Source organism: Mytilus edulis, chromosome 13 (assembly GCF_963676685.1).
Source record: "Mytilus edulis chromosome 13, xbMytEdul2.2, whole genome shotgun sequence".
NCBI lineage: Eukaryota > Metazoa > Mollusca > Bivalvia > Mytilida > Mytilidae > Mytilus > Mytilus edulis.
Window position 1 is genome coordinate 22405243 of NC_092356.1, and position 14835 is coordinate 22420077.

The 14835-nt window shown below is 32.2% G+C and overlaps 1 protein-coding gene across 1 annotated transcript; it reads right to left on the reverse strand.

Moving 5' to 3' along the window:
* Positions 1-11616: 11616 nt before the first annotated feature.
* LOC139501027 (basic proline-rich protein-like) lies at positions 11617-14531 on the reverse strand. The gene is made up of 3 exons (XM_071289978.1): positions 14385-14531; positions 12780-13274; positions 11617-11778 (listed from the first exon to the last, which is right to left on the reverse strand). The coding sequence occupies exons 1-2, from the start codon at positions 14437-14439 to the stop codon at positions 12781-12783; spliced, it is 549 nt and encodes a 182-aa protein (XP_071146079.1). The 5' UTR covers positions 14440-14531; the 3' UTR covers positions 11617-11778; position 12780.
* Between the last annotated feature and the right edge of the window lie 304 nt (positions 14532-14835).

A 14835-nucleotide genomic window follows, 5' to 3' on the forward strand; every position in this document is an offset into this window, starting at 1 on the left:
AAAAAAAAAAAATGACTTATTGATATCCATTTTCATCTTGTTCTTATTAATTCTGTGATTTATGAGTTTGCAGTTTAATTTTTCTTTAATGTTTATCTTCTGGAGTAATCATACATTTTATATTACTAATGGTCATTGATATCCATTGTAATGACACTTTTATACTTGACGATGACATTTATTTTTCATCTGGTCATATGATAATTACCATACAATCATTAAAAAATCGTTTAAGTCAAAAGGACATCCTAAATTGATATAAATGACGGTTTGCAAAATGTTTGTGATATAAGGCGCAAAATATAAATGTGTTTCCTTTCTCCCTTTCTTTGTAAGTTGGAAAGCAGAAACAAAAAGGGCCGGAAACGCCTCTCAAATAAAAACATCATTTAAACTTGAAAGGTAAAAATCTTGGTTCCAATTTTTAATACATCGTAGTTGAAATTTCTGTGAAGGTATAAAATAATTCCTATGTCAAGCAATGATTTTTCGTGAACACAGATATGTTCACCTAACCTTCGATCGTGCGACTTAAAAGACAAAACAGAAAAGGGAAAGATGCCTTCGTAGGCGATGAGGAGTGTGATGGTACTTTAAATCAGAGCATATCATAAAGAAATATTTTTTTAAACCAAGCTCCATAAACGTGCATGTTTTGTTTTGCGAGATGTATAAATACACAGCCAAATTTAGAATTTCGAAATATGGGCGTTAAATGTGATGAAGACATACAAATGTAGTACCTTCCCCATAGCATGTTACAGGAACGTTGCAACAATGTTTTGCATTTGTATTTGCAAAACCAAATATTTAGCGATGCTGATTTTACCTAACTATAATTAGAAGATGTATAAATAGTTAACATTTATAAGTCGAAGTACAGCCTTCAACATTTTTAGCTCAAACCGAATAGCAAGCTATAAAGTGTCCTAAAAAACTAGTGTAAAACAATCAAGACAGGAAAACAAAACACTAGAAACGAGAAATACTTACAGTTCGCTTCCATTATTCCATTACTGAGACTCGTACAAAGAGGGACTGAGTTATTTGAGCTCATGGTTTGAACTTTCGTTTATTTCGCTTGGAATAAGGAAAACATTTCACTATTTCCGGTTTTCAAAATGTCGCTTTTGCTTTATTATCAAAGGTAGCTTTACAATGCAACTTGCAGATTTCACAAAGTCACTTGCGAATGACCTTTTACAAGTTCATAAGTCTACCAACTTAATTCAGAAACACTATAATGGTTTATTATTGTACCAATATAAAAGTTATATATGAGGTCAAAATCTATAAAATTAAACTGACCTTTGACCTTAACCTTAATTTCAATGTCACAAAGCAATGTTTGCAAAGCAACACCTAGATCGTTATTGTGAATTGTACTTTTATTTGTCTGCTTGTCTTTTCATTTATTAGCCATGGTGTTGTCAGATTATTTTCGGTCAAAGAGTTTGACTGTCCCTCTGGTATCTTTCGCCCTTTTTTTATTAGATGAACCACCAAACAAATATCTAAACGACATCTTGTGAAACAAAAAAAACAGCACCTAAAATAAATTGAAAAAATGTCGAATTAAGCAGCGTGTCGAAATACTCAGTTTTTTTCTGCAAAGATAGGTAGATTTTGGACCATGAAAATGTGTCGGTTTGAGCAGGATGTTGGAATACTCAGGTGTCGGATTAGGCAGGTGACACTGTATTACCCTTATGTGTTGGTACACTCTGAATGTTTACTAGTTCGGTCTATTTCAGTACGAGTTTGATTATATGCGCATGCCAATATGCGAAATAGCTAGCTGGCCAATTTTATTAAATTTTGTATATTTTAGTTAAAGTTATTCTTTTGTCATTACTGTTTGATATGAGCTTGACATTTTTACTCCGTCCTGGAAGTGATCCGACGAAAACATTTGAAGCAGAACAATAGTCATACTTTGTGAAATAGTTTTATTACGTTTTTATTATATTGTGTCATATTCAAAAATGTTCTGTAATTATTTTAAACTTGATAACTCTTAAATACTAGCATTATTTGTGAAAAAAAAATATTATGTTTTGTTAATGTTGACAGTATCAGAAGGGCCACTTCTTCTGATTTGCACAAAATGCTTAATATAACACATTTAAAATTACTAATTTCTATTTTCTATCTAAATTGATTTTATATTTGTTCTCTGTAATGCAACTTGATGTTCAAAACTATGATTTTACAAATTTTGTATTTATATGTTCGTTATGTGGACATATTATGAATTTCAGCAATGCAAGAGTTGTCAAACAACAAAGAAACAAAGAAATAGCACGACGGGTGCCGTATACAGTGCAGGAAATGCTTAGTCTTCCGGAGCACCTGATTTCACTCCCGGTTTTTAGAGGAGTTCGTGTTGTTTCTTATTTATTATTTATAACTGTTGATGTAAATGTCTTTTGGTTTGTGAGTCTTTGTTTACTCCTTGGTTTTGATTGGTATTGTCTCTTATCAGTTATACAAAAAGATTAACTTTTCCTTTCTTTTTCACAAATTCCGTCAGCATGCCTAACCATTATCCATATAAGTTTTGATTTTATATACACATGTACTAGTTTTCAACATACTTCAACATTGTTAACGCCATGTTTCTTTTTTTCCTATCTTTCTTCGATCGGCAGCTAGAGAGGTGTGTCCGTTTGAATGTGCAGTCACATCCGTGCCAAGCACTCTGCACGTTAAGGAACAACTCATTGATGAGTCCATAGTTAGGCTCTTGCATGTCTAAAATTCTACCCCTATACAATTTAACCTCTTATCAATTGGCAGTCCACATTTTCGACCCTTCATCACGGTTGACCTCTATTACAGGGCCTACCTACCTATTTTATATATTGTTTCTCTTTGGTCTCGTTCTGAACATGTATGAGATATTTCTCACTGGACATTAAGCAAAAAAGAAAACGATCAAGCAAACTTTTTGTATTGTTTCTTTCAAAATAAAAATGAGACAAAAAAGGGGGTGGTTTACACAAATAATTGTAAACCTACATTAACCTACCTGCGTAGTTGGGTTGCTGTTTCATTGACGTACACACTAGACTTATTTTCCCTACTGGCGGGGCTGCACAAATCTAATTTAATCGTCTTTGATTTAACCACGAAATTATGCTAGTGGTTATTAGTTTCTTAATATAGTACCTGTTTTCTTATTTATTACTATAAACAGCAACACGAAACGTTTTAAGTTTAGATTTATCACCTGTCTGTCACCTGACTGATATAGATCATAAGATCTTATAAATTATTACATTGACACTGTCCGTAATGTAACACCAATATTTTTGCCATTAGCGACACATGATAAGGACAAAATGACCATAACAAAAACATAAGTTGACCTTCATGATGTCAACAACTGTATATATTAATACATGTACTTATATTTATATGATAAATCATTATTCTTTTTTTTTAATAAAGTAAATTTTGATGATGAAGGAAGTGTATAACGACCATGGCTGGCTATACAGCCCTCTCACAGCCGGTCTTGGCATGCGCCTTTTTAGTCATCCAAATAATTCAATTTTTACAATAAGGTAATTGATATAACTTATGATAATAATGACAATTAAGTAAAAGCCAATTATGAATAAAGCCATTTCACATCCTTTTGGTCATATTGAAGGATAGAATATCTAATACATAAATAAATTGAAAAATAAATGATGAAAATAAAATAGAACTTACATAATAACATAATATAAAAAATAATTATTTTTTTAGAAAAGCAAAGAAAAAAAGTAAATGCATGGGGGGAGGTAAATGGAGCCACAAACAGGAGGAAATCTAGGCCAAGTGAGCGGAAGCAGCGTTGTCCCGGTACACCAGCAGCCAAGTAAACAGTGGATAAATTTGATATTCAAAATTGTGTATGTGAATTTAGTATTATATTGTGAAACCGAAATAGGCCTAAATGTGTATATGAGTGTTGCAAAAAGTAATTAGTAAAAGGTTTTGTATGTACAAAAAAAGATAAGTAGTAAAAAAAGGAAAAAGAATAAATAAAAAACCAAAGGGTGTATGTATAATTTTGACTGCTTTTGTGCTAGCCTACCGTAGTTGCAGGACTTTATAGTGCTAGTACACTGGAACGCTACCTGCAGAAAGACAAAGCCCCGCGATAATTAAAACTAGGCTAGCGCAAACCAGATCTTGCAAAGTACAATTTTGTAAGTCTTAGATTTGACTTGCGGCTAAATGATAAAGTCCATAAGTGTAGACCCAAATAATGTTGATGCCGTGAAGAAACAATAAATGTTCCTGTTGTTTTAACCAATTTATACCTTTCTTCATGTTTATTTGCACATCCCTCACCGGGAACCTCATGTTGGTTGATTTTACTTTTAAAGTTGTGGGAATTTTGTGATAATAGTAGTTCCTTTATACTACCTATGTGTCTAACTGACTTTGCTGTAATAAAACTTTAAGGTTAATATAGATAACCGTATGACTTACAGCAATTATCAAAACTCATAACTTAAAGTAAGCTTTTAACGCCCCGACATGTTAAATATGAAACAATTTAAACAAGATACCAACAAAAAACGACCTACTGTACAGTACGTTTGGGAACTCGATTGAACAATATAAAACTTAATAAAAGTTTTAAGTAAGTTCGGGTTTTATTTCAAGAGGGTATATTTTTCCTGCTCCACTGGTGAGATCCAGGGTGCTGTTCAGTCCTAAGCGATACATGTCTGTGTCATTTTGGTCGCTTGTGGACAGTTGTCTCATTGGCAATCATACCACACCTTCTTTTTTATATAGTCAGTAATAAGTCGATCTCGATGGCGTACCCAGCAAGAAAAAGAGGAGTGACACGATGACGTACCCAGCAAGAAAAAAAGGAGTGACACGACGACGTACCCAGCAAGAAAAAAAGAAGTGACAACAATGGTAATCTTTGACAGATATTCTACAGCTCATAACAATGTTAGTAAACTTTTCAAAGAAATGTCTTCATTGCAACGTTTTGTTGCTGAGGTTGCAAAATGTTCTTCAAAACCTCTATCCAAACTACTAACATACATTCTAATGCAATAACAAACACGAGGTTTCTTAATAATTAAGAAACGTATATCTGAAATGAAGCGGTTTAGATCGGTTTTAATTACCAAATAATCATAAAGTCTATTTGAAATTTGTTGCATAGTGGTAATTTATCATATATATTTTATAAGGTAAACGGAAAACTATTCGAGTGACAATATACAAATATTTTCCAATACAATCATGGCTGTAAGTACGCTCGAGAGCTTATTTTTCAAAATTCGTTAAAAAAGACTAAGAAAGATAACTCTAAATTTTCGACAAATTACCTTGTTGGTCTTCCTGAAAATTTTGCTTATTGTTTTGCCAACAGACCAGAAGTCAGTTATCTAAATTATTAAATCTACGTAATCATGATAGTACATTCATTCCAAAAAATTACTTTTTTTTTCTTTTTCATCTTTTTTCTTAATTTTGATTGATGTTCATGTGATATTTTCTGTGTGTATTTGGGAATTTTTAAATATTTTTTTGTTAGCGCTTTTTTAATACTGACAATTTTTTTTGGGAGGATTTCTAAAATAAGAGCCAAATGGCTAACAATAAAGTCAACTCAATATTAATGAAAATAAAAGAGACAGAAAAAAACTAACAGGACGCTCATATAACCTAACTTCGATATAGACATTATAACATCTGAAAATTTAATGAGTACTGCTGTATAAAAAAAATTACATAAAGGGAAAGGAATGCTGGACAGTAATTTTAAGCAGTGGCATGTCAAAGATGCGGATACTGGAGGTTGTACGGATCTATACTGCTATCTTTTGCTTTGCCGTTTGTTGTTATTATTTAAACCGTGCATTTAGTATTTGTTTTATATTTTTCATGCTTTACATTTTGTCACCCAACTCGTGTTTTTTTTAGATTATCAATGTTAAGATTGCAGATTTTATTAGCGCAAGAATACTGACTCTATTTTCCGTTGTTAAAAGATCATTACATATATGAAATCCTAGCTCTTTCAGAAACATGTAACAAATCTATTAGGGTTCAACATCATTCGTCTCAACTCGGCCGATTCCGTAAGGAAAGTAGCGGATTCTACCGAGGATTGCCGAATGGGTTCAACAGGATATTATTGGGATGAATGTTCTTTTATACACCTTAATTTTCATGGTTCACTTTTTGTGTTTTGGTCAGTTTTTCTTAATCTATAAACAATAGTTGTTAATGTCTGTGTCATTTTGGTCTTTCGTGGATAGTTGTCTCATTGGCAATCATACCACATCTTCTTTTTTATAGGCCAACTATACATGTTGTATTGAAGGATTGTAAGGTGTATCCGTCTGTCTGGTAGGTATCATTTGACAATGACCTCATTTTCATGGTTCATTGGTCAATGTTAAGTTTTCATGGCTAAGGTTTTTTCTTAGATACTATAAGCAATAGGTATATTTAATGCATAAATTGATTCTAAGGTGTACTTGTCCTTCTGGTATGGTTCATCTGACCTTATCCTCATTTTCGTGGTTCATTGGTTAATGTTCAATCTTCTTGGTTAAGTCTGTGTTTTTAGAAATTATATGCAATACTAGTAGGTGAACTATATATTTGATGTATTGAATGCGTGTAAGGTGTACATGTATTCCCGTTTGGTTCATTTATTGTTTAGATCATGTTAAGTTTGTGTGATCTTTATAATAAAGCTTTATATTTAGAACATTTCAGCGTGTGCACTCTTGTGGGGCTGATTTAGAGCATGACACATCATATAGACATGTGTCTATTATTAAAGCCCGTATGTTGAATGTAATGTTGTGGCTGGTGTCGTTGAGCACTGTCTGGTGACGTATATCAACCTGCAACTCCTTTATTTTGCCACTGGACGTTAAGCAACAATCAATCAATCAATCAATTAATCAATCAATCTTTATTATATTTCATTTGTTACAGTACCTTACAGTAAACTTGTCGATTGTATAATACTGTGCTGTTTCTTAGATGATTTGATTTGATTTTTGGTATTTTAACGCCACTTTCAAGCACTGCGTTTGGGCTATTTAAACTTGCTCCTCACATGATTATCAAGACAGTCGCGACAGCCGCGTGTTAAATACAAACAAAATAACAAAAATCACCAAAATATAAGACAAAACAACAAAAAACAACAACGACCAACAATCAAGATTAAAATTGCCGCTCACGTTAAGTACAAAACTGAAAAGATAACAAGAAACAAAAGTATAAGACAATACAACATACTCCATTACGACCAACAATCAAGATTAAGATTGCCGCTCACGTTAAGTACAAAACTGAAAAGATAACAAAAAACAAAAGTATATTTAATTAAGACAATACAACAGACCACACATGACGATCAAAAACCTAGAATGAGATTGTCGCTTATACGTTAAAATATAAAAAAGATAACAAGAATCACAAAAAGGCAGTACAACAGACCACACCAACGATCAACAACCAACTGAATTATAAAATTGACATCAAAACAAAGAAAAATATTACGATCAACCCAATGTCCAGATGATATAGCAATTTGTATAGGCACAAAATGGCCGATTGTAGTTCAACTTTTTTTTACATGTGAACAAACCGCCCTGTTTATCAATCAAGCTAACCATTTTTGTGAAAGTAAAGTACAAATTGAAAAACTTATAAAGTCCTGCTACGAACATGATGACAGTCACTATATCCTTGAATTAAACAAGGAAATAATCGAAAGCATATCAGTGTAATAAGCAGGATCAAGACGTACTCTCTACAAAAAGCATGCGAAGGTAACCACACATGTTAGTTAAATACTGTAGTTTATGAACACGTAAATATCGGAACAAGACACCTTTCAGGAAAGATTTTAATGGTCGTCCTATACAATATAATATGTAATGGGTGACATTATATAATAAAAACACGAAATAAATCCAGTTTGTTTCGCTTTGTGCTACATAATCTGATAGTGTTGTAAAATTTTAATAAAAAATCGAATAGTAAGTACAAATAAATATTATTAAATAACAATAATACTATGAAGCACAACAGCAGCACTACAAAACGTTGACGATCAAAAACCTAGAATGAGATTGTTGCTTACGTTAAAATATAAAAAAGATAACAAGAATCACAAAAAGGCAGTACAACAGACCACACCAACGATCAACAACCAACTGAATTATAAAATTGACATCAAAACAAAGAAAAATATTACGATCAACCCAATCACTGGTATTAAAGAGATAATCGTAACTGCAATTACGATTATCCCAATATGGCGACGGTAGATATAGGTAAAATCTTTACACTCATTTTTCTTAAATGTAGCATGTTTTTGTCAATAGTTACTCAGCTGCAAGGTTTATCTATACCATTTCATCATATTTGAATCGTAACGGTGCACTGGAATTGTCTAAGCGCTTTGAAAATAGCCGTTGAAAAATTCGGGATGATAATCGTAACTCGGAAAAAAGATAATCGTAATTATGGTATTTAAAAATAAAAAAGATAATCGTAACTGGAAACTGTTTTATTGATATTGACACTAAAAACGTATATCTGATAGCATATTATGAAATTATGGCGATGAATTATTTACGAAACGTCCCAACATCTTATGACATTTCTTTTTATGCATATATAATTAATTGTTCTTATGAAAACAGCTACATACTTATATATTATAAAATTGGAAGGGTGAACAAGCTTCAAGAAATTTGGAAATGGGAAAACACGAACTTTGTTAATATACAGAAATTTATTGAACTAGGTATGCCACAAAATATGTGAATGAGCGATGGAAATTATGATACATGACAATAATTGTCAGACGACACGCATGTGTCACCTTACATCAGATTTCTGATTAAGACAGTAAACAAAAAATAATTTATCCTGAAGTAAATAGTAAATATAGTTAATATTGTTTAAATTATTTTATTGTAGGTGGTTATATGTGATATTTCTGCCCCCGGGAAGCCACTGCTGATTTGATTCTAGAACATACCCTATTATGCCATAACGAAGTAGGAAAGACATTTAGTATTCGTCAAAAACCGTTTGACGAGAAATTAGTGGCTACAGTTTTCATGTCACTTCGATCATTTTTCATGGATGATATCACAACTTAAAAGTTATGATGAACAAGAGATAACTTTGAAAAGTGTTTTACAGTGTCATTTCTTTTATAGCTGACTATGCGGTATGGGCTTTGTTCATTGTTGAAGACCGTACGGTGACCTATATTTGTTAATTTCTGAGTCATGTTGGTCTCTTGTGGAAAGTTGTCTCATTGGCAAACATACCACATCTTCTTATTCATATTAGCTACTTCATGACTGTCACTGAAATTTCAGTATCTCAGATATAAACTATAAACAACACAAATTCAATTTTGAATTATGATAATATGACATCCTTAAAACATTTTATGCTATATAAGACTAGAGAATGTTTGGCCCTAAATGGGATTCTTTGTGTATTATGAAATTAAGTAACGTGGAGTTCATTGACAAACATGGATTTGTGTTCTTTTATAGTTTGGCCAAAAGCCCGAAAATCAAAAAATAAAATTGATGTAGCTTTAAATTTTCTTACAAGAAATACTTATTCAAAGAATGACTGCAAAGATGAGAATAAAATAACGCATATTCCGCAAAATTAGAACCAAACTTTCATAAATTCATAAATACTCGGTATATGAAAAGTATGCTGCATACATATGCATGGAAGATATTGTAGAGAAAAATATTGAAGGTACTCAACAAGGAACATTTTTGTATTTGCATACTTGCCATATAATTAGTACTTTTCTATTAAATGAAAACATAAATTAGCCTTTCCTATGCATTTTTCTGAAGCACAAAATATTTGTTTTAAAATCTATAAAAATCTTTGTAATTAAACCAGTTCCGACTGTGATAATCTACATGTTTGGCCCTTTGATGTAATTTATCAATATACATATTTGTGGTGTTTTTCGCCTGTCAAATGCTTCGTAAGACTATAGGTAAGGCTAATAAAAACAAAAAATAAAAGTAACAATAAACAAAAGTAACAATAAACAAAAGTAACAAAAAACAAAAGTGACAATAAACAATAGTAACAATAAACTGGTAACTATTCTAGATCCTTTACCATCCACACTGTTTAAAGAAACGTCCTAAAATACATGGGAATTTGATCAAAACATTTGAATTTAATTTTTAAAATCATATATCAGTATAAAATAGAAAAAAGTGAATCCAAAGGAAAAATATGGACGGCTGAATTTATTGATAAGAACTAAATCATCAGCGTATAACAGATATGATATATCATTATCATTTAACTTGGGTGGTTCACATGTTGAGTCAAAAATAGATGGTAAATCATTAATATATAAAGAAAATAATGTAGGGCTTAAACTACACCCTTGTTTTACCCCAACTGAGGAATTAAAAAAATCAGTGATACCTTCCGAGATCTTTACCAAGTACAAAACCTCTTTATACATATCTTTCATTATACTAAAAAAAGGGACCATCTATGTTGTAATAAGACAATTTGTAAAAGAGGGCATCTCTATTAATAGTATCAAATGCCTTCCTGAAATCAATGAAACAGGCATATATCTTTTTTGACATATGAAAATGTGGTATACGTGACTTTCATTTTGAGCAATGAATTGAAAGGATTGCACTTTTGGAATATGGGATATAGCTAATCCATCCTTTTTCTCATCAATTAGAGATATATAGGTAAATTTATCCTAGATATTAACCTGTAAGTTTCTTCATTTATTTTTATATACGTTAATGTCATCGTTTAACTGGGCATTTACATTTTTAACACACAAAATACAATTGAAATGCTGAAAGACACATTTATTATGTTTCAGTTACTATTATCATATAAAGAAGATTACGATTATCAAAGAAGAAAAATACCATAGAGTTACGATTATCATCCCGAATTTTTCAACGGCTATTTTCACAGCTCTTAGACAATTCCAGTGCACCGTTACGATTCAAATATGATGTAATGGTATAGATAAACCTTGCAGCTGAGTAACTATTGACAAAAACATGCTACATTTAAGAAAAACGAGTGTAAAGATTTTACCTATATCTACCGTCGCCATATTGGGATAATCGTAATTGCAGTTACTATTATCTCTTTAATACCAGTGCCAATGTCCAGATGATATAGCAATTTGTATAGGCACAAAATGGCCGATTGTAGTTCAACTATTTTTTACATGTGAACAAACCGCCCTGTTTATCAATCAAGCTAACCATTTTTGTGAAAGTAAAGTACAAATTGAAAAACTTATAAAGTCCTGCTACGAACATGATGACAGTCACTATATCCTTGAATTAAACAAGGAAATAATCGAAAGCATATCAGTGTAATAAGCAGGATCAAGACGTACTCTCTACAAAAAGCATGTGAAAGTAACCACACATGTTAGTTAAATACTGTAGTTTATGAACACGTAAATATCGGAACAAGACACCTTTCAGGAATGATTTTAATGGTCGTCCTATACAATATAATATGTAATGGGTGACATTATATAAAAAAAACACGAAATAAATCCAGTTTGTTTCGCTTTGTGCTACATAATCTGATAGTGTTGTAAAATTTTAATAAAAAATCGAATAGTAAGTACAAATAAATATTATTAAATAACAATAATACTATGAAGCACAACAGCAGCATCACAAAACGTTCATCATGTCCATTACACCGATACCAATCCTGTAAAAATAAGAGAGAAAAAAACAAATTAAATTAGTGTCAACATTATGCATTTCCGGAAGGCTTTTTAGACCGTGCTTTTGAGAGACTATACAGAGAGAGAAAAATGTATGCGTGTAATACTGGTAGTATTTGAAATCCCCCTAAATAGTTCGACTTTCTGTGATATCGTGACACCAAATCGCGAGCACTGCAGCCGTCCCGCTAGACCACACGACCACCTGGGCTCTACGAAAATAAAGCTTTCAGTGGCCGTGTGTTACCTTTCCTCGTCAGTTTTAATCTAGCGGCGTACTACAGTACATGATATATAAGGCATGGAGATGTTATTGTTACAGATCAGCTCAATTATCTATAGTAAAGGATCCTACAAATTAATGTAAGATACAGTCACAGAAAATAATTATATTTATAAGTACGTCTGAGTCAGTGACAACTCTACAACAGATTTATCCATCGGATCGCCATCAATGATGGTGATACATGGCTGTGTACATTATGTATATACAACTCGTCTAAACATCAACCCAACAATGTTAGATCTGTAAATTTGCTTTCGCATATATATATATATATCATTCATTTGTTTATATTTCAATACACGAGTGCTGATTTTAAAAGTTAGTGTAATTTTTATGCGTTTCCGGAAGGTTTTTAAGAGACTATACAAAGATGAAAAATATATGTGTGATACTAGTAGTATTTTTAATCTCCCGAAATAGTTCGACTTGTGTATCATTATTTTGTCTGTAGTTCAATACAGGAAGCTGATTTCAAAATGTATTTTATATCATAAAATAAGTCCATCGATCTAGACAAATGTGGGCCGACAAATGTGAATCTAGTCTTTAATTGAAAAACGAATAAGCTTAAAAGCTTTAAAAAAAAGCTTTAAAAACTTTACATTTAATACAATAGTGCGCATGCTGTTTATACTTTTTTTCTATATTTTATTTTTCACAATCCCGCATTTTGTCAATTTAACAACAGAGTTATCCTACCTTAATAATATTCACAGCACCTTGCTCCCTCTGGATTACTACATTGACCACCATATTTGTAACCTGCTGGACAGCTATCCTGGTCAGGGAAACAATCACAGTCATCCCTTGGGAAGTATCTTGGAGCAGCAGGATAGAAAGGAGCAGCTGTTGTTGGTCCACTTGGTCCGAAAACCATATCCCAGAAAGATGGTGTTGCTGGTGGTGGGGGTGGACGTCTTGGTGCTACTGGTCTCACTGGTGGGCGATATGGTGGACGGAATGGAGCTCTAGGTGCTGGTCTTGCAGGTAGAGCTGCTGGTGGTGGTCCTCTGGCTACTGGTGGAGGGCCTGGTGGTGGTGGTCCGCCAGCTGGAGGTGGAGGACCGCCGGCTGGAGGAAGAGGACCACCGGCTGGAGAAGGAGGACCACCGGCTGGAGGAGGAGGACCACCGGCTGGTGGACCTGCTGGAACAGCGACAGGTGCCACTGGTTTTGGTGGTGGTGGTGGCGGTACTAAAAAGAAATGAGCATAATGAAATTAGTGATTCTCTTTGATATGAACAATTCAATTTCATGCGCTGAAAGGTTTCGGTATGCATTGGGCCTCTTTTTTCCAACCTAAAAAGGGATCATTAAGTTATTTAATAACAAAGAACATGTAGCAGTGTGTCGTTTTATATCTTTTATTGAAATTACTTGTAACTAAAAACTCTACCCTCGATGTGCAATAATTAAGTTCATGTTAAAAAGAATTGGATAAGAGACCAATTGCTTTATATTTGCTGTAATAAATAAACATGCACAAAAAAACCTGCCCATTTTGCTTCTGGTTAATTTTTGCAACTGTACGAGTACACAAATTTGTTATTAATTCGATAAGAATTAAATGTTTCCATTGCTAGCTATAGTTGTGATATAAATTTTGAGATGGAAAATATAACAGTATAAATATTCACATTGTTTAACAATAAATAAAATTATTATTCATCAGAGAAAATCAAAATAAGCATTTCATTTTTAGAATTACAAAAAATCTAGCTTCAGGATTTTTTTTTTTTTTTTTTTTGATTTTTTTTTTGCATTATAAGATTAATTTTAGATTTTACACCAATTCATGCAAGACGTGTGTTTCAGATATTTGTTGTTTTTTATTAAAAAAGGTAAAAGGCTGTGTACAATATGTTAAAAAATGCACAGAAATATTTAACAATCTTTTAAAATAAAGTCATATCTTCAACGTACGTCACAAAAAAGGCAACAATCACATTTTAGTCAAATCTTAAAATAATTTAAATTGTTTTTCAAATATATTAAATAACCTACTTTTACGATTGATTTTTAATACATACAGTTTGAATTTACCAGTGAAAGTCATAATAGCATTGTGCTTTTAGTAACAAATTTCTTTTCGTTTCATTTTCCAAAGACCAAACTGCGTGTTCAAGAAACGTTGATTAAATATGACAAAATTTTCTTTCATTCAACAAAAACAATACAATCCATTAAACACTTTCAAAATTCTGGTTTAAACGCGACGTCAAAAGTACAGTGAGGGTATTTTCAAAAAATATTTCAATGGTTTTTTATACTGATTGTAACAAAACAATAAAAAAAAATACTTACCAGCCGCTGAGGCGATGCAAACCAAAGCAAGAACTAATCCTAGGGAAAATTTCATGATTGTTGATCACCTATATATATTACTAGCACTGGTATATGAAGACTGCTACTAGAATATGATCACTGCCCTCGTGCGCTCGTATTTATACTAGAACACGTGTAATAAAAGTCATTGATAGTCCACAATGTTAAATGAACGCATGGATGCATTAATGTTTGTTCCCATCATAAATTTGACCAATAACGTGATGAATACGAGAGAATAATTTATCTTGTTATGTTTTGAAGGTATTTTTTTGTATATTTATAGAAACTGATTATTCAGCTTTTCTCAAAATAGATATTTTATTCATTTGAAATGTAGAAAATTAACATTTATTTTCTTATTTTGAGCGTTATTTTATTTTTATTATTATTATTATTGTTGTTGGTGTTACTGTTATGGTTAGTGTAT

Bases quoted from the DNA above. Each gene is read 5' to 3' on its own strand.
- LOC139501027 (XM_071289978.1), bottom strand. From the start codon at position 14,439: ATGAAATTTTCCCTAGGATTAGTTCTTGCTTTGGTTTGCATCGCCTCA. The intron at 13,275-14,384 runs GTAAGTATTTTT...ATTTCTTTTTAG, and splicing joins TTGCATCGCCTCAGCGGCTG to TACCGCCACCACCACCACCA.